Consider the following 27,260-nt stretch of genomic DNA (forward strand, 5'->3'; position numbering starts at 1 on the left):
AAAGTCTTTCGAAGTTTCTTCTTTTACATTATTTTAGTCATCCTAAAAAAATTCTCCTCGTTCTGTTTATCGTATTCTGCATCAGTTCTTGTAAATCTTCCATGTTTTTTCTGATTTCTTCATAGTTGTCATTTCTTATAGCACAATAATCTTGTCATATTCATATGTCACAATTTGTTTAGCTGATCACTTTGTTTCCAGTTCTTTGCTACCACCAAAATGCTGCTATAAATTTATTTGTGTAATTGCATTGTTTCTCATAGTCCTTGACCTCTTTGGCATATATGCCTAGTATAGATGCTGCTAGGTGAAAGGGCATTTGCAGTTTGGTCACTTTTTAGGTATAGTTCCAGATTGTTTTCTAGAACCGTATCCTTTCCTGTAGATAATTTACCTTGTCAATTTGAAATGTCAAGGCTGTGGTTTCAGCTTCGGAAGTGACAAGTTTACTTGGTTATTTTAAGACAGACTTGTCATGATAAAGTCATTGTGAATGAGTGGTGGAAATTTTACATAGCAGAAAGAACACTGAGTCTGGAAAGGAACTAGATTTGATTTTTATTTCTGTTATTACTACCTATAAACCTGTAACGGATCTTTGGCAAATCACTTAAACTTTCTGGATCTTCGTTTCTTCATCAGCAGAGAGAAGAGTAAACTCTGGAACTGAGTAGGTGCTTAGTAAATACTTGTTGGTTGTTTGGTTGATTCAGTACTCCAGTCTTTCATGAGAACAAAAGACAAAAAACAATGATCTTGCTGTTCTTCTAACTTCAAGATTCCTATGTAGCACTGTTAAGGAATCAATAGCAACTCAATCAACAGCTAGCTGTCAATTCCCTTTGCTTGTTTTTTTCAGCATTTAGTTGGGCCGTTTTACAGCAGTAGTCAATCACTTCTTATATCTACATTACTGATTCTGTTTCACTGTGGGCTTGAGTAATCCTTGAAATTCTTGACTTCTCCACATCAACAGCTGCTGCAAGATCTCCAACCATTATTGAACTGTGCTCTTTAAGTTCTACAATCTTTGCACACTTTTTGGAGTGTTATTCATTCTCTAAAAACACAACAGAAGAGAACAATAACACTCCTATGTGTAGCACAAAATCACGTACTCATCTGGCCAGGAACTAGCAAAAGGTGGCTGGGCAAGGTCAGATACTCTGAGTCATTCTAGGGCTAGGAGAAGGGTACAAACACGACAGTTGTTGTCATAAAATAATACCATATCAAAATTATTGCTTGTCAGCAGTATTTTGTACAACATTGTTTTTAGGAGGAGGAATGAAACCATCTAGACTATGCCGTTTGCCTACTCTCAATATATCAACTTTAATCAGGAGTCTAAACACGTAGTTATTTCTTTTGACTTCCACAGGGGGTGATAAGTAGGCAAAAGTTGTGGGGGTTGTTATATATTCTGTCTTTATTGATTAGATTACAAATTTGGTATACTAATAGTATTTCAGAGTTAGAAGCAGCATTAGAGATTATCTACCCCAACCTGATTGTATCGATGGAAAAATTGAGGGTCAGAGAGTATGGAAGTAACTTACCCAAGGTCATATAGAAACAGCTAGCACTAGACTCCAGGGGTCCTGATTTTTGTGGTTATTTTTTCCACTATACTAACATTTACTGAGAATATCAACAACATGCCAGATGTTAGGTAATTTGGAATAAAGATCAGTTCTCAATGTGAGTTTCACATTAAACTTATAGGTTCTTGTAGACACAGAGGTGGACAAATCTAATGGAACAGTTTGTCAACTGCTCGTGTAATGATGTTCAGTGACATTGAAGGTTCTTTTCTGGAATGATCTTGTGATTTCATCTGTGTAGGTAACTTCTAGTTACTCAATCAACAGGCATTTATTAAGCATTTAATATGTTCCAGAATTGTTCTAAGTGCTAGGAATACAAAGGTAAAAATGTAGTTCCTCTATGCCCAAAGGGCTATAAAACTATGTATACCCTTTGACCCAGCAATACACTACTAGGTCTGTTTCCCAAAGAGATCATAAAAATGGGAAAAGGACCCACATGTACAAAAATATTTATAGCAGCTCTTTCTGTGGTGGCAAAGAATTGGAAATTGAGGAAATGCCCATCAATTGGGGAATGGCTGAACAAGTTGTGGTGTGTGAATGTAATAATGGAATACTATTGTGCTATAAGAAATGAAGAATAAGTGGATTTCTGAAAAAGCTGGAAAGACTTACATGAACTGATGCTGAGTGAGGCGAGCAAACCAGAACATTGTACACAGTAACGGCAACACTGTATGACGATCAGCTATGATGGACTGATTCAAGACAATTCCAAAAGACTTAGAATGGAAAATGCTATCCACATCTAGAGAAAGAACTGTGGAGTCTGACTGTAGATCAAAGCATACTATTTTCTCTCTCTCTCTCTCTCTTTTTTTTTTCTCGTGGTTTTTCGCTTTTGTTGTGATTCTTCTTTCACAACATGACTAATGTAGAAATATATTTAATATGATTGTACGTGTATAACCTATATCAGATTGCTTGCTGTCTTGGTGAGAGGGGAGGGGAGGAGGGAGAAAGGGAGAAAGATTTGGAACTCAAAATCCTGTAAAATTGAATGTTGAAAACTATCTTTACATGTAATTGAAAAAAATACTATTAAGTGGGGGGAAAAAACAAAAACATGATCCCTGTCCCCAAGGAGCTCACATTCTGTTAAGGGAGACACAATAATGTATATACAGGATATATGAAATGGTAATGGAAGGTGATCTCAGAGGAAAACCACTGGGTGGTGGTAGTTGAGGTAGGAGTGGAGAGAAGATACCAAGAAAGGCCTTCTACAGAAGATGGGATTTGAGCTGAGTCTTGAGGGGAGCTAGGGATGCTAGGAGGTGGCAGTGAGAGAACATTCCAGATGGGGGAGATAACCAGTGCAAACTCAAGTAGGGGTGTGTGTAAAGAACACATCATAGAGAGAGTACATGGAAGAGACTAAAGTGTGACAGGACTGGAAAGCTAGGAAGTAGCCAGATTGGGAAAGGCTTTCAATCCATCCTCTACTCAACTGCTGCTTTGGCAGTTGAGTTAAGGATAGATTGGAGTGTGAAGAAATGTGGTGCAAGGAAAATCAAGTTAAGACCTCCTGTCTTAGGCAACTGCCTGAAGTACTGAGAAGTTAAGTGATTTGGCAGGGTCCTACAGCCAATATATATGTCAGAGGCAGCACTTGAACCCAGATATTGCTGCTCTCTATCCAGTATGCTATCTTGCTGTCTGGTGGTTAATTAGTCATCCTAGCAGAGGAATTTTGATAACTTTGGTAACTAGAGGTACAAAGTATGCCATCTTAAACAATTTTATTAAGTTTTCATGCTTGGAATTTTTTTTTAAAGAAGGAATTGAGCAGATGGAGTGATAAGGTCACTAATAGATAATCTAGATTAAAGGCTGCCTGTCTTTAACTGAGACAACTTCTAGAAACTTTGTTGTTTTCCTTTCTCCCTCCAACTTCTTTTTTCTTTTCTTTTTCATCCTTCTCTAATTCTTTCTTCTCTGTACTCCCTCCTCTGCTTCCCTAATGTACTTATGACTGATACCTGGCTAATCTTTAAATCAAGAAACCAGAAAGTCACAAGTTTGCTATGTGCAAAGTTTAAAAATTGTCTCTCCTAAAGGGGTATCAACATTTGTCCTCCACATTTTATTCTTATGTAATATAGGTCAAATCCTAAAAATACAATTGTTGAAAAGAGAGAATTTTACATGATAAAAATTTCAAAATTTGATACTTTTTGAAGATGACTAGAGTTTGGTATTTTTACACAGAAACTGAAATTAAGCTCTTGCAAAAGTTGTATTTGCATCATTCTGTTAGCAAATCTGGTGTTAAGTGATATGTAGTCTGTAGGTTCTCTTGCTGTTGTGTCATTCTATTCATTCTAAGAAATTTGTACAAAGTGATAATTGAAGGAATAGGAACTATGTAACTGCATACCGCTTCTTTGGAGCTGTGAATTTGGGAAAACTGAGTTCCTGCAAATGTTATCCCTTCCTTTTCTTCTTTCCTAGAGTGTGTGAATAAGGAACTTAGAGGAACCTGATAGTGAAAAGAGTCTAGTGTCTAGTAGTTCAGACGGCCTGGGTACTAGTCTCAGCTAGTCAAAGTTACTCTTTGGCTTTGTGCATGCCACTCAGTCTCTCAGGACTCAGTTTCTCCTTTTGAGAGGCTTGTACTAGGGTCTTTTTCAACTCTAATGCTGTGTGATCTGAATCTAGTTTCAAGTGACCCTCTCCCTCTGTGTGTCTTTACCAGCTTGAGGTGTACTAGTTTATATAAGATGTATCAATGAAAAGATATTTATATGACTTAAAGCAAAATCTTATATTTAGGTTCTGTGTCTTGCTGATAATAGGTATATAACATGAACCATAAACACCTAGAAACTCAGGAATTGGAGATGGGTGCTTAGATTTTATTTGAAGTTTGACCGTAGGTAGTAGTAACAACAACAGTAGCATATTTTACTTAAAACTTTTTTGTTAAATATACCTTTTTTTCCCACTTTGTGTTAACAGCTACATCATGACAACAGAGAAGGGCTTAGTGGCCGAGGCCGAGAATCCACAACACCAACAGCAAAAAGAAGAAGGTGAAGGAGCCGCCAGAACAGGAACACAAGAGGCTCAGCTGGAGGAGTCATCGCAGAAGGCAGCTGAGGGGATTAATCATTCCGAACAGAAGCAGAAGGCTTCCAATGGTGACACCCCTCCACACGAGGACTTGAGTAAGAACAAAGAGCGGACATCAGAAAGCCGAGGCCTGTCCCGTCTGTTCTCCTCTTTTCTCAAGAGGCCTAAGTCTCAAGTCTCCGAAGATGAAGGCAAAGAAATAGAATTAGCTAAGGATAAAAGAGAGGGAGGTCAGAGGGAAACAGAGTTTGGAGCTGGTGTTGATGAAGAGATCCTTTTAAAGGCTCCCATAGCTGCCCCTGAACCTGAACTTAAAACAGACCCGTCTTTGGACCTTCATTCTTTAAGCAGCGCAGAAACACAGGTAAGAAATGGGGAAAGAGTTAGGGAGAATGAGGATAACTAATATGTTTGACTTTCATTGTCTGGAACCATCTTGCTTGGCTTACTTCTTAATTAACTTAATAATCATAGTTGATGTTTTTATAGTGCTTTAAATTTTCAAAGCCCTTTACCTTCATTAGCTCATTTGGATCCTCACAAGAAGTAGAATATGCCAAGGTGGAGGAGGTATTACCTTTTAGTAATAGCCTCAGCTTACAAATGAGGAAACTGAGGCACAGAGAAGTAGAGGGACTTACCCATGATCACTGAGATAGTCTGATTTAAATTCACTTTTTTCCTTATTCTGCGTCTAGCATTCTTTACTGGCTACTTTTTAGCCAAATAACCTCGACACTCTGAACTGAGTAATCAAGTATTTGAGGTTTTATTTTGTAGAAGTTAAGTATAACATAATTTGATGGAAACTCGATAATATCAGGAAATATTTTTTCTTACATTTTTATTAAGCATCTTTACCTATTGCTATAAAATGCTTCTTCAGAGATAATGAAGCCAAACCTAGGTCTTGAAGTGAGCGGAAAAAAGTGGAATGATCTGGACTTTGTATTATTTGAAGATTATGGAAATGGAATGGTTACCAGCAAACATAGTCCTTTTAGGAAAACCTACTTAAAGATATTAGAATAGTTTCATGCCTTCCTAAAAAGGGATGAAATGCCTTTATTTTTCATTCTTTCTCCCTATTTGGAATGTAAGCCAAAAATACATTATCATGGAGAATCCGTGTTTTCCTCCCCTGTGTAAATTGTTTCCTGCTCTCATTTTTATAACATAGTTAGGACCCTCATTGATATCCTAGCCTGAAGTTATCTGAGTGAGTATATTTTTGCTCATTTGCTCAATAAAATATGGACAGTCCAGGTTATATTCTGGAAATTGCACTTGAGTTTTTCAGTCTTGATTTCTTTGGTTCTAATTCTCCATCTCATAATTCTTTATATGTAAATTGGAAGTTACTTTCTGAAAAATTCCCTCTTCAGGATGTGCGAATGTTGTTTATGTCACCTTGAGAGCCTGCATATTTCTATTGTTGTGCTCACTAGGCCCTAATGGTACATTTTGTTTTTTAATCACTTTTATTTTAGACTTTTTCTATCTCCTTCATGCCTGTCCCCCAACCAATAGACAGTCCCTTCACCAGGCATTTATTAAGGACTTTCCATATGCCAGCATTATGCTATGGCTGTAGAGACCAAAGAAACAGACTCTTTCCTCAAGAAGCTTACATTCTTTTGAGGGGACACGACATGAACATTGATAAGTAATACAAATTACATATAAAGTATATTTAAAAATTTGAACCAATTAGGAGGAAGTTGTTATCAAGAAAATGTATCATAAGCTATAAAGCTATATAAAAGGGAGCTGTTACTAATGTAGGGCCAACCAAAATCCAGTTTTCCTCATTTTCAGTTTCTATTCTTTAATATGGTTTAGTGGAAAATTCTTCGTCATATGGTATGTTCAAATGCAGGGATCTTAAAATGTTATCCTGGCTGTATGTAGGTAAACTCATATAGAAAAACTTGGAAATGGCTTAATGCTTTTTCCAGGAGACCTGTATTTTAGTTGAAATCCTGTTCTTCTTTGACATTTGATTGTAGGTAGTACACTTGGTGGAAAGGAAAGAGCTATTTGATAGCTAACCCATAGATAAGTAGTTTTGACAACTCTATGGATATTGATTTATGCCATAAAACAGTTGTTGTCTATCTTTTATGAGGGTTAGTGACTTGGGAAATTTACAACATGCTAAATCACATAAAAATTCCTTAATTTCTAATGCTAAAATCAGTATAGCTGCTAAAATGGAAAGATATGGTTAGGCACTGGAAATGGAGCAAAGTGCTAGAGGATAGAGAAGAATTTGATAGCTTTGGTTAGGGGAATTCAATTAGATTTAGTCTGTGTCAAATGCCTCCTGTGTGTAAACACTGTATTAGGCATTTGGGGGATATAATTTGTTTAAGGATAAGTAAGTAGAAGGTAAAGAGAGACCAAAGTGCTCTAGGGAAATTTGAGGAGAGAGAACACATATCTGGGAGAATGAATGAATGAATGAATGAATGAATGAATGAATGAATGAAAAAGTGTTTATTAAACACTTAGTATATGCTACTGCTTAACTGTGTACTAGCTCTGTGCTAAAATAAACAGAGAAGTCAGATAGCCCATGCTGTCCAGGAACTCACATTCTGATGGGGGACACAACACATATAGAAGGTTTCACCTGCAAGTCAGATGGAGAAGTGATCCATAAGGTGCAGTGGCAAAGCCAATGATATGTGATACTGTAATTTACACTGATAATATCATATGTGGGGCGGGTAGATGGTGCAGTGGATATAGCACTGGACCTGGAGTCAGGAAGAGCTGAATTCAAATGCTGCCTCAGATACTTACTAGCTGTATGAGCCTAGGCACTTCACCTCTGTCTGCTTCAATTTCCTTAACTGTAAAATGGAAATATAATAGCACTTACCCCCCCCCCCCCCCCCCCCCCGCCCCCCAGCCAGGGTTGTGAGGATCAAATGAAATAATAATTATAAAGCATTTAGCACACTGCCTGGTACTTTGTAGGCACTTATTAAATGATTATTTCTTTGTTTCCGTCATTCCTTCATATCAGTTTCTGATATTGAAACATTTGATAGTACAAAGGACCTTACTTGCAAGAATTTTCTTTCCTGGGTCTTTTGTGGCTGTGCCAGCAGCACCTGCAGAGGCAGCTGCCAGGCTGCATCTCTTCCAAAATTGCTTCTCAGGATGATGGCTTCAAGGGCTGAGCTGGAATCAGGACCTGTGATTGTGAGGAGTGCTCTCCCTGCTGAGGTTCTTGTTCTTATCTGTGCCTTGGTGGCCTTTGGCCAATAATTGGTGTTGGTGAGGGTAAGGAAAGTGCCCCCCCCCCCCCGTGATTTCTCCTTTTGATGATGATTAGGGAGGGGGCACAGGCTGGAAACAAGAAGAGGTGATGGTACTTAGTGAGGTGCTATATCTTGTGAACCGTGGGTTCCATGGCATACTTTCGTGGGCTGCTTTAAAAGACAGGGCTGTCTGCCTGAGGCACTTGGAATACTAGTTTCTATAGGCTTTCACTGACTAGGACCTGATGTTCATTTTATGTACATTACATAGATCCTTATATAGGTTTGTGTTACTCTCTCTTCCCCATTAGAATGTGAGCCCCTCCAAGGGTAGGACCACTTCCCTCTTGTCATTGTCTTTGTCTCATAGTGCCAGGCACAGAGCCAGTGCTGGCTTCATAATCGCTGATGGGTGAATTGTTTCAGCCCAAACGTTGTAGTCTTGTATCTTGTTGCAATCGTCTCTCCTTCTTTCTTCATAGCATTGTTCTTATTAATAGTACAATGTATTTTATGAATGATCTTGATTTCTGACTTGGTTATGTTGTGGTTCTACAGCCTGCCCAGGAAGAACATGGAGAAGATCTAGAGTTTGAAACTAAGGAAGGAGAAGAACCTGAAGAAGGCTCCAATACAGATGTGAAAAAAGAAAGTGTGGAACCAAAAACTGAGAAAGAGCTCGGGTCTTCCCATAAAGCTGTCAGAAGACACAGAAACATGCAGTGCAAGGTGTCCTTGCTGGATGACACAGTTTATGAATGTGTTGTGGAGGTGGGTACATGTCTTTTCTTTTCCTAAATCCTGCAATGCTAAAGGGTTAAGTAGACAGCCTCCCCTCAAAGATAAGATCCTGTCTAATGAGTATTAGCAAAGCAGTTTTTCTTTCTAGATCACCTTCCTGGTACCTATACATTTGTGGTACATGTTCAGGTTTCTGATGTTTGTAGGGGCAGCTGAGTGACTTGTATAAAATTAGACTTTGAAATGAAGGGATTAGATGGCAAGGTGACTGGACTGTACAATCAAGAGGAAACATCTTTTCAAATTGGACCCAATTTTGTTTCAAAATGTCCCTTATTTGTACCCTTCGGTAATAGGTTGGTGCCCCTTGCTGTAAAACATCAAAGCCCATGTGCAAGGAAATAGGAATTCCACAATTCTCTTTTCAGAAAATCGTGTGTCACCAAATTGGGCACTTAAAACCAACTTGGAGAACATCTAGTCCACTCCTCTCATTTTATAGATAAGGTCATTCTATACTCAGAGGGAATGAAGTGAAGTCACCTCATTAGTAACAGACCAGGATTCCAATTCAGCTCCTTAGACTCCTGTGTTTCTCTGCTGCAGTGTGGCTGCTTACAATGTGTAATTGTGGTTGAATGAAAATCTTCCTTTATCTCCATTTTCCTTTTGCATAGTGTGCTTTTGGCTTCTATTCTTGTGTAATTTGCCATTCAATTGTTCCTATGAGTCTAAACTATTTTCCTGCTAACTTAAATGATATAGTAAACATTCCTAGATGAGTCTTTTCTGATAAAATAGCATGAAATCATCAAGGTCATAGAGGTTAGTCATGATGTCTAAACATTTTAAAGTATTTACTTCTCTTTTCTCATTGCATCCTGACATTTATTGATTCTGTTGTACTTTGCCTTCTCTTCACCCAGTGCCCAGACCCTCTTTAAGATTTTGTTTTGCTTCTGACTAATGCCTCCCTTAATTTACCCTACCTCTTATTTCCCTTTTTTTCCTTAACCCCTTTCTCTACTATTCCTGTTGAATAAGCTATATTTCTGCATCCAGTTGTGTGTATACGTGTATTCTTCCCTCCTATGACCAGTTCAGATAAGAGTGAGGTTCAAGGGGTAGCTAGGTGGTGCAGTGGATAGAGCACCGGCCCTGGATTCAGGAGGACTTGAGTTCAAATCTGACCTCAGACACATAATACTTACTAGCTGTGTGACCCTGGGCAAGTCACTTAACCCCATTGCCTAGCCAAAAAAAAAAAAAAAGAGTGAGGTTCCAGTGTCACCCATTCCCCTCCTTGTATAAAATTCTGCTTGTGAACCTTCTATTTAAGACATTTCCCCCCATTCTTCCTCTCTGTTTCCCGTTCTCCCAGTGTATTCCTCTTCCCTATCCTTTCCATTCTTCTTTTGAGTTCATCCAAACATAACAGAATCACTCCCAGACCTTCTATCTAATTAGGCTCTCTCTATGGCCCTTGATAATGATAGAGTTCTGAGGGCTTACATGTATTATCTCTCTATATAAAACATAAACACTTTAACTTTGTTTAGTCTATTCTGATTACTTGCTCACATTTACCTTTTTATGCTTCCCTTGACTCTTGTGTTTGTAATGTTAAAATTTCTGTTCAGCCCTGGGCTTTTCATCAGGAATGCTTGGGAGTTCTGTTTTGTTAAAAGTTTATTTTTTTCTTTTGTAGGATTATACTAAGTTTTTGGTCATTAGATTATTTTTGGTTGTGAGCCTAGATCTTTGCCTTCTGGAATATCATATTTGAAGCTCTCTGTTTCTTTTAGTGGTGGCTGCTAAATGATGTGTGATCCTAACTGTGTGATCCTGACTGTGGCTCCTTGGTACTTGAGTTATTTATTTCTGACTGCTTCCAGTATTTTTCCCCTTAATCTGAGTTCTCTAGATTTTGGTTATGCTAATCCTGAAAGTTTTTACTTTAGGATTTATTTCAGGAAATGATAGATTCTTTCAAATTCTAATTCTAAGATGGTTCTAAGATGACCAGACAGTTTTCTTTTTTGTTTTCTTGAAATATAATGTCTAGGTTCGTTTTTCTTTTTCTTTTTTCTTTTTTTTTTGGTGGAGGGATTTAGGTGGTCCAGTGATTCTTAAATTGTCTCCCCTTAAACTGTTTTCCTGGTCAATTATTTGTCTTGTGAAATATTTTCCATTTTCTTCTGGTTTTTTTTTTCAGTCTTTTGGCTTTGTTTTTATTATTTCTTGATGTCTCATGTAGTCATTAGCTTGCATTTGGCCAATTCCAATTTTTAAGGAATTATTTTATTTGGTGAGGTTTTGTATCTCTTTTTCCGAGATGTTAATTTGCTCTTCATTTCTTTCTTTGATCTCTTTGGGGTATAGACATTTCGTTGTACTTCCCTTTACTCATTTTCCAGACAAACTGGCCTACTAGCTATTTCTTGAATTTGATATTCCATTTCCTTTCTTACCTTTTAGACTCCTAAGCTTCCTTGGGTACTCAGTTCCAGTGCCAATCCTATATAAAAATAACAACAACAACAACAAAACTTTCCTGATCTCAGTTATTAGTACACTCCTCAAATTACCTTGTAATTATTTTATCTTTGTACATGTTGTATCCTTCTGGTCAACTGTAAGCTCCTGGAAAAGATACTATTTATTTGTTTCTGTTTTTATATTGGGTGCCTGCCCTTTTTGTAGTAGGGGCTTAATAAATATTAAATTGAGTTGACTGTAAGAAATGCATGCTTCTGTGGTTCCCTTCCTCCATGTGGTACTAACTCTCTTCTCCCTTCTCCTCTCCCCTTCCTCCCACCCTCCCATTCCCCGCCCACCTTACACACAGTGGCTCAGGGAGTGCTGGGAAGAACAGTAATAAAAACTAATATTATCTCATTCAAATCTCACAACAACACTGTGAAGTAGGTGCTATTAGTATCTCTGTTTTACAGGCCGAGAGACTTTTAAGTGACTTGTTTAGAGTCACACAGCCAGTAAATATCTGAGGCAAGATTTGGAATCAGGTCTTCCTGCTTCCAGGTCCAGCAATCTATCCATATTAACTAACTGCTTCAGCAGTGGTGTTGAATGTACATATTCATTCAAAAATGAAAATTCTTGGATTGGGAGACAGAGTGTCATGTATGAGGAACTACAAGTGGTTCAGTGTCACTGGACCAAAGAGTATGTGGAGGAGGTGAGGTGTAAGGAGACAGAAAATATAGGAAGGGACCAGGCTAGGAAGGGCTTATGTATTTCACGTTGGAGGTAATAGGGAGCTACTGGTATCGATTGAATGGGGAGGGGGCGAGGGAGTTGATATGGTCAGACATGCACTTTAGGAAGATCACTTTGACAACTTAATGGAGGATGGATTAGAGTGGGGAGAGACTTGAAGCAGAAAATCCAACCAGCAGGCTATTGTTATAGTCTAGGCATGAGGCTAATGAGGGCTTATACCAGGATTGCCAGCCTGGGTGACTAGAAGGATATTGGTGCCCTTGACAATAATCAAGAAGTTATAAAGAGGGGATGGTTTAGGGGAGAAGGATAATGAGTTCAGTTTTGGATATGTTGAGTTTAAGATGTCTATGGAACATCCATTTGGAGATATCTAATAGGGAGTTGGAGATGTGAGACTGGAAGTTCGGAGAGAGGTTAGGGCTGAACTGGTAGATCTGAGAGACATCTTCATAGAGATAGTAATTGAAGCCATGGAGCTGAAGAAATCACAAAGTAAATAATACAGAGGGCCCAAAACAGAGCTTTGGAGGACACTCATGGTTAGCATGTTTGATGTGGATGAAGATCTAGCAAAGGAGACAAAGAAGATATAACCAGAAAGGTAAGAGGAGAATCAGGAGAGAGCAGTGTCACAAAAACCTGGTAGTGTTACAGGCTGAAGAGAGGTCAAAGAGGATGAGCAAAAGCCATTAGATTTGGTAGTTAAAAGATCATTGGTAACTTTGGAGAGAGAAGTTTTCATTGAACACTGAGGTTGGAAGGCAAAAGAGTGAGTGGAAATGGCATGGAGAGATCGACTGTAGATGACCTTCCCAAGGTTGAAACTCTCAAGAATGAAATTATTTACTTTCATGGCCACTCTGTCTCTAGTGTAGATAACCTGGAGGTGGTACAGCATAGTGGAACATGTGGGGACCTGGGCTCCATAACTTTGGGGCAAGTCACTTCACCTCTGTGTGATCCTTAGTTTTCCTTTACTTATTTGTAAAAATGAGAGAGTTGGACTAGATGATCTGAGAAGGCACTTCCAGCTCTACATTTGTGGCCTTGTTATCCCTCCATGTCACCTGTGAATCCTTCCCCAACATCTTACTTTGATTCTTAATTATGGTATGGACATGACTCTGGGTTCTTACTAGCTCTTTCGGTGGGAGCACCCACTCTGACCAGTACTACCAAAATTGGAAAGACTAAGTTTGAGTTCAGTGAAAAACCATGAAAACCATGCTGACCAGTCTAGCTAATCTCATCACCAGAAAGTGGCTAACATTTTTGGTTATAGTAATCCTTGAAACAGAGTGAAAATATAGATAATGGGAGAAAATGATAAGACTAAATCTTCTAACTCTGTGAAGGCCAAAAATAAATTAGCATCCAAATGTATCACTTTATTTGTCTCAGTACTTCAAGGATCTATGATTTAATTGGTGTGGGTACTCCCACCCCACAGGGTAGACTGTAGCCTATCCTTGCCTTAGTAGAGCATATGATCGTAAGGTTATGCCTAGAAGGAACTTTAAAGATCATCTTGTCCAACCCTCTCATTTTACAGCTGAGGATTCAGAGGGTTGAAATAATTTGTTGGACTTGTACAACATGAGTTGTACCTGAAAAAAAAATTTGTTACCAGGCAACCAAGCAGGTCAGCAATAATCACTTATTAAGTGCCTTCTGTGTGCCAAGCACTGTCCTAAGTGATGGGGATACAAGTAGTAGCAAAAGGAGTTTCTGTTCTAGTGGGGAAAGATAGTACACCAAAGGAAACAGGAAAAGAATAGTGGTGGTGTTGATGGAGGAGGATACTCTTACAGGGGAGCATGGTGTTGAAGTCCATGATGTCAGGAAGCAGAGCCAGGAGAGGGAAATGAATGAAGGCCAGCCTGGGCCCCTTCTCTGAACGGAGGCCCTGGGAGGAATTCACTAAGGAGAAAAGGGACCCTCATGGTAGAGGAATATTCCAAGATAAGAAGATCCCAGGCACTGAAGGAAAGTCCAAGCCTACGCTTGCTGGTCCTCGGTAGGACCTGTGACTTGTATAGTCCTCTAGAGCCCAGGGTCTTCTCCACGCCAACAAGAACCGTCGGAGGATAAGGTTAATGGAGGTTTGAATTAATAGTCAGAAAGTGAACTGGACCATTGAAATAAGAACATACATATGTATGTTCAAAATTATTTCTCTTGGTAAAGAGTTCCTGTAGAAATCACCTCATCAGGATTGAAGGGAGAATTTTTTCAGCGAAGTTAATGGAGTTTGTAGATTGACTAAAGAAATCATCTAATCTAACCCCCTCATCTTACAGTTGCAGAGATCGAAGCTAAAAAGGTTATATGTTTTGTTCAGAATCAGAATTAATAGCAGAGCTAGGACCAAAACTCAGGTTATCTGACTCATTGGCCAATACAAAATCTCTTTGATTCTAACTGAGAATAATAACTTTGGTAATTTAATATTTACATTTAAAATGCATCTTTCTGAGATTATTGTTTTTAAAAAATTGACATTTTTTATTTTTATATCACCTGAATTTCCCCTGTATCCTTTCTTCTCCCACCTCCCAGAGAACCATTCCATGTAACAGAACACTTAAGGTGATTTATTGTTAACCATATTGTACTATTTTACAAGTGGGCTTCAAAAAGCAGGTGCTTAACCCAGTTTGAGTATTGCTTCTGATACTGCTGATTAGTCAGATGATCAGTTACAGTATAATAGCCTAGGTAAAGACCATTAAGACAGTACCTTGTAAAATCCCTGTGAAAAGCCATTCAGATAGGTCATATCTGCATGTCATGTTGAATTTGGCCTGTTGTTGAAGAAAATTGCTAAGAATCTGCCTCAGCACCGTGAGTCATTTTTTTCTGGGATAATGGATAATAGAGAGTCTGAATCTCAGCACCCACAATTAGCTGTCAATGTAGACAGCTGCTTCCAATTAATTCAGTGGCTGCACAGACAGTAGCCCATAGCTGGCTGAGGGAAATTATGCACTGAAGGGACAGTGGTAGGAGATAAAATCTCCTTTGCATTATAGACAGCCACACTCTCTAATTCTGGCACTACTCCTGAGTCACTCTGTGCCAGCTGTGCACAGTCATTTATAGTGACGTGACATGGAGCTTGGGTTTTCCATCTGTGTCCTGGGTTAGCTATGTTAATATTAAGAAGTAACAGATATTACCAAGTGAAAAAATTATTACTTGGTGCTAAATGTAGAGGCAGTGTGCCAGTTGTGCACCTTTTTCATTCTGCCTGGAATGTCCATCCCATGCCCTCTGCCTGTTATTTCCATCTATCCTATCCATCCTTCAACGTCAACCTCAAATTTCATGAAGCCTTTTCTGACCCTGGTTTCCCTGGCCCCCTTCTCCGCTAAAGTTCCACCTCCTGCAAGAAGCCTTTCTCAGCCCACCTTAATCTTAGTACCTTCCCTCTTTGATTGTCTCCAATTTATCCTGTATATATCTTGTTTGTACATAGTTGTTTGCTTGTGAAACAAGCAGATTGTGAGCTCTTTGAGAGCAGGGACTGGTTTGTTTGTTTGTTTTTCCACTTTGTTTTAGGCCTTTGTATCTCCAGCAGTTTGCACAGTGTCTGCCACTTAGTGGGTGCTTAATAAATAATTTTTGACTTAATTAATCTCTTTCTCTCCACATCTGAATATGATTCTCCCATCCTGTGACTCTATATATCACTTTGTTCTGTTCTCTTTTAAGGCATCTGTGTTCTGCCTTGTAGCGTACTGATTTGTGTGCTTTTTATTTTCTCTATTAGGTTATAAGCTTTATCCCATAATGATATAATTTTAGTTGGAAGGAACTTTAGTGGCCATTTATTTCAACCTGTATCTGAATGAGAATTCTGTAGCATGCCTGACAAGTGGTCATCTGACCTTTGCTTAAAAAACTTCAATGTGTGGGAAACCACTACCTCTTCAGGCAGTCAATTCTACTTTTTCGTGCTTCTGTTAAGTTTTTCCTTAGGCCTAGGTTGGTTTCTTTGCAATTTCTACCTTAGTTCTGCCCTCTGGGTCTGAACAGAGGAAAACAAATCCTTTTTCCATATAACAGCTCTTCAGATTTTTGATGTTAGTCATCATACCCCTCCACAACCCCCCCCCCCCAAGTCTTCTCTTTTCAGATAAAACATCCCTGGTACCTGCAGCTCATACTCTGGTGGCCTGGTCTTTCATTCCTTCCCCATTCTGGATGCCCTCCGCTAGATGCTTTCAAGCTTTAAAATTAGTCACTAGTATTTCTTAAGCACCCACCATATAACAGGAATTATGAAAGGTGCTGGAGATACAAAGACAAAAGCAAATCAGGCCCTACCTTCAAGAAGCTTATATTCTACCAAGGAAGATGAAACACACCTGTGTAGAAACATATAAAACAGACACAAGGTAATCTTGGGTTGGAAGACACTAGGCTTGAGCTGAGTCTTGAATAAAACCAAAGATTCCAAGACAAAACATTCGGAGGCTATTGTAATACTTCAGGCAAGAGGTATTGAGGGCCTGATCTACATGCTGTGTGTGTTAGTGGAGTTAAGGGAGGAAAGTTGTAGAGATAGAAACAACAAGCTCTAACAGCTAATAGGATATTTAGGTTGAGTGAGAGTGCAGAATTGATATTGCCACCAATGATGCAAACCTGGGTGACTGGAAAGAAAGATGGTGGGCTAACAACAAAATGTTCCAGTGTTTGTCTGACTAGGGCAGAGCCTGGTTGGACTGTTCCTTAGTCCTAGAGGAGCTAGCTCCTAGTCTTTCAGAACAAGGACAATGTCACTGTCATCAACAACAGGCATTTATTAAATACTTTCTATGTGCTAGGCACTGTGCTAAGGTGATACAGAAAAGAGCAAAAAATATTGTCCCTGACTTCAGGAAGCTTACATTTTAATGAGGGACACAACTTGCAAAGGGCTATATACATTAAGATACATAGAGGGTCAGTGGGAGGTATTCTTAGAGGGAAGGCACTGGCAATGGGTTGGGGGAGGGAAACTTGGAAAGGCTTCTTGCCAAAAATAGAATTTGACCAGAGTCTTGAAGGAATCGAGGGAAGCCAGGAGGAAGAGTTGAGGAGGCAGAGCATTCTAGGCCTGGAGGATAGCCAGTGAAAAGGCCAGGAGCTGAGAGATGGAGTGTCGTGTTGAATGAACAGCAAGAAGACCAGGAAGGGGGGCAATAAAGAGGAAGACGATTGGAAAGATGGGAAGGGGCCAGGTGTCAAAGGGCTTTAAAAACCAGCAAAGGATTTTATATTGATTATGAAGGTAATAGGGAGCCACCAGCGTTTCTTCTAGGTGACATGGTCAGATCTGCACTGTCGAAAAATCATTTTGGCAGATGAATGAAGGATGGATTGGAATGGGGAGAAAATTGAGGCAGGGAGACCACTTAGAAGGCTGTTGTAGTAGTCTGAGTGAGAGATGATGAAGGTCTGAAGCACCACCCTAGGTGGGTATCTGAGTGGAGAGAAGGGAACATAATGATGATGATGATGATAGCAGTTATATGGCACTTTATGATTTGCAAAGCACTTTACAAATATTACCTCCTTTTATCCTCACAGCAACCCTGGCAGGTAGGTGCTATTATACTATTATCTCCATTTTACTAAGAGAGACAGAGGTTAAGTAACTTGTCTAGGATTACATAGCTAGTAAGTATCTAAAGTAAAACTTGTGTTTTCCTGACTCCAGGTCTAGAACTCTCTCTGCTGTGCCTGCCTCATAACTGAGAGATATTATGAGGGTAGAAACAAATAAGACTTAGCAACAGATTGAATATGGCAAGTGAGAGAGAATAATGAATTGAAGATAACAACTGTGTTGTGGGCTTGTGTGATTGGGAAGTGATGGTAATAAGGAAGTTTGGTTGAGAAGGGAGGAAAAATAATGAGTTATGTTGTAGAAGTGTGGAGTTTGAAATGTCTATGGAACTTACAATTTGAGATGTTCAGTAGGCATTTGAGGACACAAGATAGGAGGTGGAGAGAGGTTAGGGCTGTATAAATAGATCTGCATAGAGATGATTCTTGAATGCATGGGACAATGAGATCACTAAGTGAAATATGGTAGAGGGAGAAGAGAATAGGGCCAGGACAGGGCAGGGGGGACAGTCTTGGTTAGTGGGCATGTTCTAGATGGAGATGGCAGGCAAATGAGACTTAGAAGAAGAGATTAGAAAAGACTCAGGAGAAAGCAGTGTCATGAAAACCTAGAAAGGTAGCCTTCCTGTCTTCCCAAGGCACCTAACACAATGTCTTGAAAATGATGAGAGTTCAGTAAATATTAGTTGAATTAAATGAATTTTACATCATCTTAAATGTTATATGTTTGTAGAAACACGCTAAAGGACAAGATCTGATAAAAAAAGTATGTGAACATCTCAATCTGTTGGAAGAGGACTACTTTGGTCTAGCCATATGGGATAATGCAACTTCCAAGGTAAGCAGATGACTACAGTATATGAAAATATCTAGAAGTTGTCTTTTTCATTTATTGTTTAGTATAAATATATGTATGCTTGATTCCCAAAAGTCAAATAAGGCATGATATTCTTAGAAATTATTTCTTATTTCTTTAATATCCCAGCCATTTTCTGTTCTCAAGATCACTATTCATTGCTATTATGAAAATACTGGTATGTGCATCATAATTTAAAAGGGAAATGTCTGCATAATATTTTCAAACATAATTTTTTTTCATGAAATCTTCCCTGATTTTCTTAATTGGAAGTGACTTCTTTCTTCTCTGATCTCATAGCACTTTAGACTTCTCTTAAACACTTATAATTCAAAATTAGTGTGAGATATTTATTTGGGTGTGTCTTGTATCTGCCTCTTCTCCACTGTGTAAGTACCTTCAGACTGAGGATCATGTCTTCATTTGCCTTTATATAACTGTCTAACGAATCACAGTGTGATGTTTCTTGTACGTGCTTAATAAATAAATGTTTGTGGAATGAATGAATTAAAAGGGCAGGTCCTGAATCAATATCTCTGTTAAACACATGCACACCATTTCCTGTCACATGACCAACAAGATAGAGGACTAGACATTTTTATGAATCTTCATGGCCTTACAAACCTCTTCAAAATATGCAAGCGATAAGGCAATTTCAGTGTTCCTGCATGTAGGATCCTAGTAAGGAGTTGCAGTTATGCTATCAGACAAAGCAAACATTCACAACATACATTATGCTGGAAGGAACTATAGACAACAAACAAATATCATTATTAAATTTATGTGTTCCAAATGTCTATATGTCTAAAGAAAGGAAGGAAATAAGCATTTATTAAGCACCTACTATGTGCCAGGCACTGTACTAAGGGTTTTACAAATGTTATCTTATTTGTTTCCCACAATAACTCTAGCAGGTAGGTGCTATTATGAGCTCTGTTTTATAGTTGAAAGAACTGAGAAAGAAATTAAGTGACTTGCCCAAGGTAGCATAGCTAGTAAATGTTGAAAGACATCTGTGCATTTAGGTCATCCTGACTCCAGGCCAAAAACTATCTACTGCACCAGATAACTGCCTCCAGGCAGACGTATACAATACAATAGTGGTGGGATATTTCTGTGTCCCTCTCAGTTTTAGATAAGAATAACAGAAAGAAAACAATAACAGAAAGAATAACAAATAGATAATCAAAAGGGAAGATATCTAAAAGATTTATCATGTTATTTGAACCATAGTTTTAATGGTTATAGAAGTTTCTTGGAGCAGCTAGGTGGCACAGTGGATAGAACCCTGGCCCTGGAGTCAGAAGGACCTGAGTTCAAATCCAGCCTCAGACACTTGACACTTACTGGCTGTGTGACCTTGAGCAAGTCACTTAACCTCATTACCTAGCCCCCTCCAAAAATTATTAATAACTATATGAAAGACATGGTAATGACAAGACAGTGGTACCAGAATTTCCAGGGTACAGCAAAAATAGTCATCAGAGGACAAATAATATCCCCAAATACAATAACAGAGTAGAAAAAGAAAGTATAATAAAGTGAATATCTCATTTTGAAAATTAAAAAATAAGATAGTAAGTCTAATAAGCACAAAAGATGAAATTTATAAAATGAGAGCAGAAAAGGGCAGATCCTCAGTGTTCAGGTAAGCAAGTGTTAGTGGACTAAAAGAATAGAACCTTCAAGTAGTATGCATTCAATATAAGTTTACATTATTAGGATCTTCCTTCTTTACCTCTTGGGAAGCCCTTCCCAAGAGCGGCATGCTATCTTTGAAAATTCAAATATACTGTCCAAGCAAATTGGACAAATATTTCCCCTCTAGAAATATATGTACATATGTAAGGTAATATATAAAAATTGCAAAACATCTCGCTTCTTGTGAGATACCTCTTTGGCAAGTCATGGTTGTTTTGATAGGATCTCAATTCTGATAACAACAAAAAGGAAAACCCTAACTTCTTTTTAGAAACAAAGTCACCCATTCTTTCTTTTCCCATTTTTTGGATTGGTCCATTACCAAAGCTGCCTCTTTCCCATTTTATAGCTATGACTTAATTACTTACTTCTGATCACTAAGATGAAAACTTCAGAGGTTTATTTGACTCTTCTCTCTTTCTCTCCCTGCCCTTCATTTCCAATCTGTTGCCAAGTCCTTTTGATTTTATCTATGAACTATCTCTCATATCTGTCCTTTTGTATTTTTTTCACCCATATTAATGCCACTAGGTCAGGTCCTCTGGTTTTGTATTATTAAAATAGCCTATGACTACTTTCCTGTGTCCAGTCTTTTGATTCTTCAGTCCATCATCCTTCACACTACTGCCAAAGTAACCTTCATAAGGCACAGGTCTGATCATATCACCCCATTTCTCAATAGCCATCAGTGGCTCCTCTGTGCCTCTTGTATGAAAAATAAAATATGGTATTTAAGGCCCTTTATCATCTGGCTCCAACCAAATGTTTATCCTGATTTTGCATTACTTCCTTCAAGCTTTCTGTTTCAGCCAAGCTGGATTAGTAACTGTGCCTGAACTCCATATACCATTTTCTACCACTGTTCATTCACCTGGAATCCCCTTTGTCTACATGGTACTTACTCTTCATCTCTACTTTTCAGTATCCTTTTGTACCTTTGAGGCATAGCTTGGTTGTTATCTCCTCTGTGAAGTTGTTGGGGTTTTTTTTATTCCTTGTAGATGAAAGTATTATTATTCTGTCCCTATTCAGATTTTCCCAGAGTACTTTGGATTTCTCCTTTGTGCCCATCATACCTCATGTTAGGTTTCCTTGTGAACATGTTGTCACGTGTCCCCTAGCAGACCATCAGCTTCTTAGGGGCAAGCAGGTTGCTATTTTTAATGTCTAATACCTAACTAGACATTATTGCTCTGAATCTAGCAGGTGCTTGATAAATGTTGAATTGAATGTTTCCTTATTCTAAAGTACCCAACCTTTGGGCCTTACTTAGGTCAGATCCTAAGCTGGTGGTGACTTGTAAATAGAACGGTTAAAACTTGAGACATCACTGCATCTTGCACTTGATGACTTCATTTAGCATGTATTTATTAGGTACCAGCTGTGTGCCAGGCACTGTATGAGGCACTGAGGATAGAAATGCAAAAATAAAACATTCTATCAGCAAGAGAACATGTATACATATCAGTATAGAAGGATAAAATAGAGGAGACATGACCGCCCACTTTTTAAGTTTTGTGATATTTTCCTTTCTCAAGTCTTGTAGCAGCTCCCATTTTCTCATTGTTTTTTGTTGTTGTTTTCCAAAAAAATCTGGAGAGTAGTCCAGCAATCCTGTCTAGCAGCTCTTTTAGTACCCTGGGGCCTGGTTCATCTGGGTCTGGTGACTTTTAGTCATTAAAGTACTCTCAAAACCACACCTCACTTGGATTTAAATTCCCTGGTGGCCTTTTTGATTCTGTTCTTCTGTTGTCAAAATAGACTGTTTTCCCTTTATTCACATGCTTTCTTTGCCTTAGCCTTGTCTCCTTCTGTGCACAGTACTTTCTATCTTCCACCTGCCTGTTTTCTGGAACTCCTTATATAATGGAATATACTATGCCAAGAATCTTCCCTATATAGAAGTTTCCAGATTTCTAGCTAATTACTGTCTTTTTGTTATCAATGGTAAGAAAACCAATCAGCTTGCCTAAGCAGGACCCTGCCCCTCCGTATAATTCACTTTGGCTTCTTTGAAGTGTTTTGAAGTTTGGAGCAAAAATGAATCCAGGAGTACTATGCAACAAAGTGGCCAAAGCCTGGTGCAGTGATGTTCCAAGTTCTAGGAGCAACCTTTCATAAAATAATGGGTGACTCACTTCTGTCATTATGTCCTGCCTGAGATTTCCTTCCCTGTCCTTTCCCATCCCACTATGAAAGTATTGGTTGTAGACACCCTGGATAACAGGCTACCTTAGTTTGGTTTTGCCAGAGGTGAAAGGATTAAGCCCTCCTGGTCATGGTGTCTGTTCCAGGAGCAAGATGGCTGGACAGGAGATGGCCCTCGTCTTTGGTATATGAAAGACTGTACTGGTGTTTGTAATTTACTCCCTGCCTAAAAGTTGCATGTGTGTTCTATTTGTAACATTCGTTGGAGACAGTTCTTTACTGGGTGAAAAGTTAATTGCATTGTATTTTCCTCAAATTATAATTGGCACACTTACTTTCTTTTTCCTCTTTTTGCATAATAATAGAGCAGAAGCCTTTATCACTCTGGCTAGATGAGAGGGAAAGAAATCAGTAGCTGACTTCTATAGTCCCCATGAAAGATTTATTGCAACTTTGAACCAAAATTATTGGAGTTAAACAGCTGCTTGCTTAGCTTTTATTCCTACTTGGAATTACATCTGCTCATGAGTGAAGCAAGTATTTTCCTTGGTAGGGGGAAAGCCACTTTGTGGATTCTCCCTTCTATCCCTCCCCTTGAAAAAAAAATCCAAGCATAAATAGTATCAACAGCAAAAAATAAAAACAAAAACAAAATTCTGAAGTAGGCCTAAACTCCCCTTCTCCTTTACTAAATTAATAAGTATTTTATAGTTTACAAAGTGCTTCCGATGTATCTTATTTTATTTGTGTGGTAATAGGGTATAGTGAGAGAATAATCAGAGGAACAGAATTCCAGTCCTGTTTCTGCTACTTACTACTAGTTTTACCTTGAGCAAGTAATTTAATGTCTTTTGGCCACATTTTTCTCATCTGTAAAAGAAAGGTTTGGATTAGATTGTTGGATTCTAAGGTTCTTTCTAGCTCTAGGGCAAATATTATCATCTTAATTTCTCTGATCCTAATTTTCCTCTTTAGCGAGATGAAGATTCCTAGTCCTTGGATCCTAGGAGTAACCCTAAGGGTTCTTCACAAGCCTCCTGCCCCATTTGCTTCCTGTTAATAATCAGCCAGACTTGATTAGTTTTTAGCGAAAGTATTTATTAAGATAGTATATGTATAACAAAATAGTAGTTGCAAGAACGAGCATCTTGAAAGTCTAGGCCACATTCTCCCACAGATACACACAGTATCCATGGGGATGGTGAGCACAAACTTCAAGAACAAATGTAGTGAGGCGTGTGTGTGTTGAACACATGGGGCTAAGGGTAATTTATAGCCCCTGGTACTGGAAGTCAATCTCTCCCTTTGTGGAGTCCTCATGAAGTTCCCCTTTGGGGTGGCTTTCTGCCCTACTCAGAAGGTTGGTGGTTTTTGTTGAGTCCTTGGTTAGCACATCTCTCCACCATCATAGGTCACACTCCTTGAAGCTGCCTTTGTCCTAATGACTATTGATCTCACCCAAATTGATGTCTGTTACTGATGTAGTCTCTCACATGAGATGTCAGGGTGGCAAGGAAGGCAAGGGAGGTGGGTAGAGAAAGGAATTGCTGGCCCGCTTACTAGTTTTATGTATAGTCCCAGGAAGATGTTTGATTATTTAAACCATTCGTAAGATGTTGCCTATGTAGTGTCATTTGCCTTCATCCATTGCTTTAAGCATTATAATCCTCTCACATTAATTAAGGACTTATTCACACCTATTTCTCCTTTGATTCAATCAAGGTACCTGTGCCTTCTGTGATTACATTAATTGGGATGGGAGTGGAACCCCACTTTTATATTGACAGCTGCTTGCACTCTAAAGAAGTAGAAACAATTAACTGACCCCATTGTATTTATTCCTGAATTATAGAGGAAGCAATTATTTCAGATTGATCCTGGGTAAGGGTAATACTCTTATTTTCTCTAGGTTTGACATGGGAGCTCTGGTTGAAAGTGTTGAGTGTTTCCACATAACTGACTTTCTACTTTCTATTATTTGCTGTGATACATCTGTAGAATTCTGTATGAATTGTTTTTATTCTTTTCTTTTACAGACTTGGCTGGATCCTGCCAAAGAAATAAAAAAGCAGGTTCATGGTAAGTGGGAATCATTACCCATCTCAGTGGTGTTTCTTAAATCTTTTTGGTAGATCACATTTTCTCCAATCGTGAGTAACTTCATAATCCCTAATGTGACATTTTTAGAAGGAGGCAAAGCCATCAAAGTAGACAGTTCCGTAATAGTGGGTAAGATGAGTGGGAAGCTACGGCAAGGTAGAGATGGATCGATGTAAATATGGAGATAGGCGACTTTTGCCCAGACATGGGATTTTCACTAAAGATATTTCTAGGTCTGAAAAAGGAAATGAATAGCAGTATATTAGCCCATGTTCCTTGATGCAATGAAGAGTTGGGGGCCAACAGAAATATTTTCTAATGTATGAGTAATTCTGTCCAGTGTATTTTGGATGAGGTAATTTTAGATGAAGCTTTTGAGAAGTGCAAAGAATTGTTAATTGCATTATGAAAACAGTGATAGATTTGAAATTATAGGATCTGTATTTGAAGTCTGTGTTTATCACATGACATTAGGAAAATCACTTAACTATTCTGGGACTCCGCTTCCTTATCTGTAAGATGAGGGTGTTTTGGGAGTAGATAATTTATAAGGTTCCTTGCAGCTCTAAATCTAGTCTCACAAATAGTAAGATTTATCTCAATTTCCTGAGGTTAATTTACCTTTTTTTAAAAAAAAACCCTGCATGGTTAGGATAAAGTATTTTCCATTTTTGTGTGTTTTTCAGTTGCTTTTGTGATTTTAAGTAGGCAAAACACTCCTTTGGCCTGGCACCTCTCCATACCTGATCTTCGTTTAAAAGCTTATTTTTCAAGCCTGAATGAAAGTCATTCAGGGTCATTTTGACTTTCATTACATACAGTGAAAAACACTGCTCCAGCCCTTTTCAATTAAAGAATAAATTTATGTCAGTATTACTCAGCAGAGCTCATTAAGAAAGGAAAGTTGAAATATTTTGCAGTGATTAGGGGAATAACCAGCAAGAGTGTCTTCTTGGCTATTAAGAGTTCTCTTGCTAAGAAAATCATCTAAAGTATTTGTTTTTTCCTTTAAAAATGAAAACAAATCCCTGACTCTAGCACTTAAACTCATAAAAACTTCCTGAGGAAACAAATTGGAAATATATCATTAAACCAAAATAAAAGATGAGAATTGGTTGCTCCAAAGATGGGAATTTTAAAGTTATAATTTTTAGCATTTTTTAAAATGCCCATTTGTTCCTTTAAAAAAATTATTTTTTTTTCCAGTTCCCAACTCTCTCCCTCCTATCCCTTTCACCCTTATCCAGAAGCCAAGAATACCCTTATTACACATATGAAGCCATGAAAAACATTTCTTCATTAGCAGTGTTCCCCCTAGAAAAGGCAAGAAAAATATGTCTTTCAATCTGCACTCTGAATTCATTAGTGCTCTATCTGAAGATAGTATTTTTCATCAAGAGTCTTTTGGAACTGTGATTGGTCATTGTGTTGATCAGAGTAGCTAAGCCTTTCACAGTTTATTGTGATATTGCAGTTACTGTATACATTGTTCTTCTGGTTCTGCTAATTTCACTTTGTATCAGTTCATATAAAGCTTCTCAGGTTTTTCTGAAACCATCCCCTTCATCTTTTTCTAATTAAATTTTATTTTTAATTTGTGGAAGGAAACAAGCATTTCCATAACATAGTACAATAAAAAGATGATTGAACATGAAACTACAAATCTACTATGCATAACTTGCTGTTCTTTCAAATATACAACAAAATTATTGTGTACATTTCTTTTTTTTTCCCTTCCCTCCCCCTACCATAGAGAAAGCTGCCGGTAGACACAAATAGGCATGTATATTTAAAATTATTCAATACATACTCATATTTATCATTTCTTTCTCTGGATATAGATAACGTCTTCATATGCCTTTTATAGTTAATTTAGATATTTATAATAATATTTATAATAAATAACTAATTCATTCAAAGTCATTCTTAAGATAGTGTTGCTGTTACTGTATACAGTGTTCTCTTGGTTCTGCTTATTTTGTTCTTCATTATTTCGTGCAACTCTTTCTATGTTTTTCTAAAATAATTGAGCTCATCATTTCTTATAGCACAGTAGTATTCCATCACAATCGTATACCACAGCTTGTTCAGCCATTCCCCCATTGATAGCATCCCTGCAATTTCCAGTTCTTTGCCATCACAAAGAGAGCTGCTGTAAACATTTTAGAACATATGGGTTCTTTTCCTTTTTCCGTCATTATCTTTGGAAATAGACCAAGTAGTGGTATGGCTGGGTCAAAGGGTATAAGTAGTTTAATAACTCTTTGGGCGTAATTCCAGATTGCTCTCCAAAATGGTTGGGTCAGTTCACAATTTCACCAACAATGAATTAGTGTCCCAATTTTTCCACATCCCCTCCAACATTTGTCACTTTCCCCTTCTATCGTTTTAGCCAGTCTGGTAGATGTAAAATGATATCTCAAGGTTGTTTTAATCATCATTTCTTACAGTGTAATACTATTCCATCACATTCATATTTTATAATTTGTTCAACCATTCCCCCAAAAGAGCTGCTATAAATTTTTTTTTGTACATGTAAGTCCTTTTTCACTTTCTTTGATCTCTTTGGAGGTAGAGATCTAGTAGTAGTATCAGTGGGTCAGGAAGTGTGCACAGTTTTGTAACTTTGGGGGTATGATTCCAAATTGTTTTTCAGAATGGCTATTTTTTAACTCTCCAAATTTCTGCCAGACTACGTTCCAGTTTTTCCAGCAGTTTTTATCAAATAGTAAGTTCTTACTCTAGTAGCTGGCTAGGGTCCTTAAGTTCTTTCCCCACTTCTTAGATATTTTCTATCCTATGCTGATGAAGTTGAGTGTTACACAACAATAACCCCAACTGGGAGACTTCCAAGGACTCAATACAATAATATTTGAAACTATAGAAAACTTGCCT

General features: G+C 38.2%; 1 protein-coding gene across 8 annotated transcripts in view; it reads left to right on the forward strand.

Moving 5' to 3' along the window:
- EPB41 (erythrocyte membrane protein band 4.1) overlaps positions 1-27,260 on the forward strand; it is a 207,054-nt gene that overhangs the window by 88,966 nt on the left and 90,828 nt on the right. For 7 of the 8 annotated variants that reach the window (XM_027864661.1, XM_027864662.1, XM_027864660.1 and 4 more), the window contains exons 2-5: positions 4,572-5,049; positions 8,516-8,728; positions 18,294-18,398; positions 24,302-24,344. In XM_027864661.1, the coding sequence (XP_027720462.1) occupies positions 4,579-5,049; positions 8,516-8,728; positions 18,294-18,398; positions 24,302-24,344 (832 nt within the window). In that variant the 5' untranslated portion in view covers positions 4,572-4,578. The remainder of the gene's footprint in view (positions 1-4,571; positions 5,050-8,515; positions 8,729-18,293; positions 18,399-24,301; positions 24,345-27,260) is intronic. The other variant, XM_027864668.1, reaches the window with a different exon arrangement.

Source organism: Vombatus ursinus, unplaced genomic scaffold (genome assembly GCF_900497805.2).
Source record: "Vombatus ursinus unplaced genomic scaffold, bare-nosed wombat genome assembly UNPS02014775.1, whole genome shotgun sequence".
Classification (NCBI taxonomy): Eukaryota; Metazoa; Chordata; class Mammalia; order Diprotodontia; family Vombatidae; genus Vombatus; species Vombatus ursinus.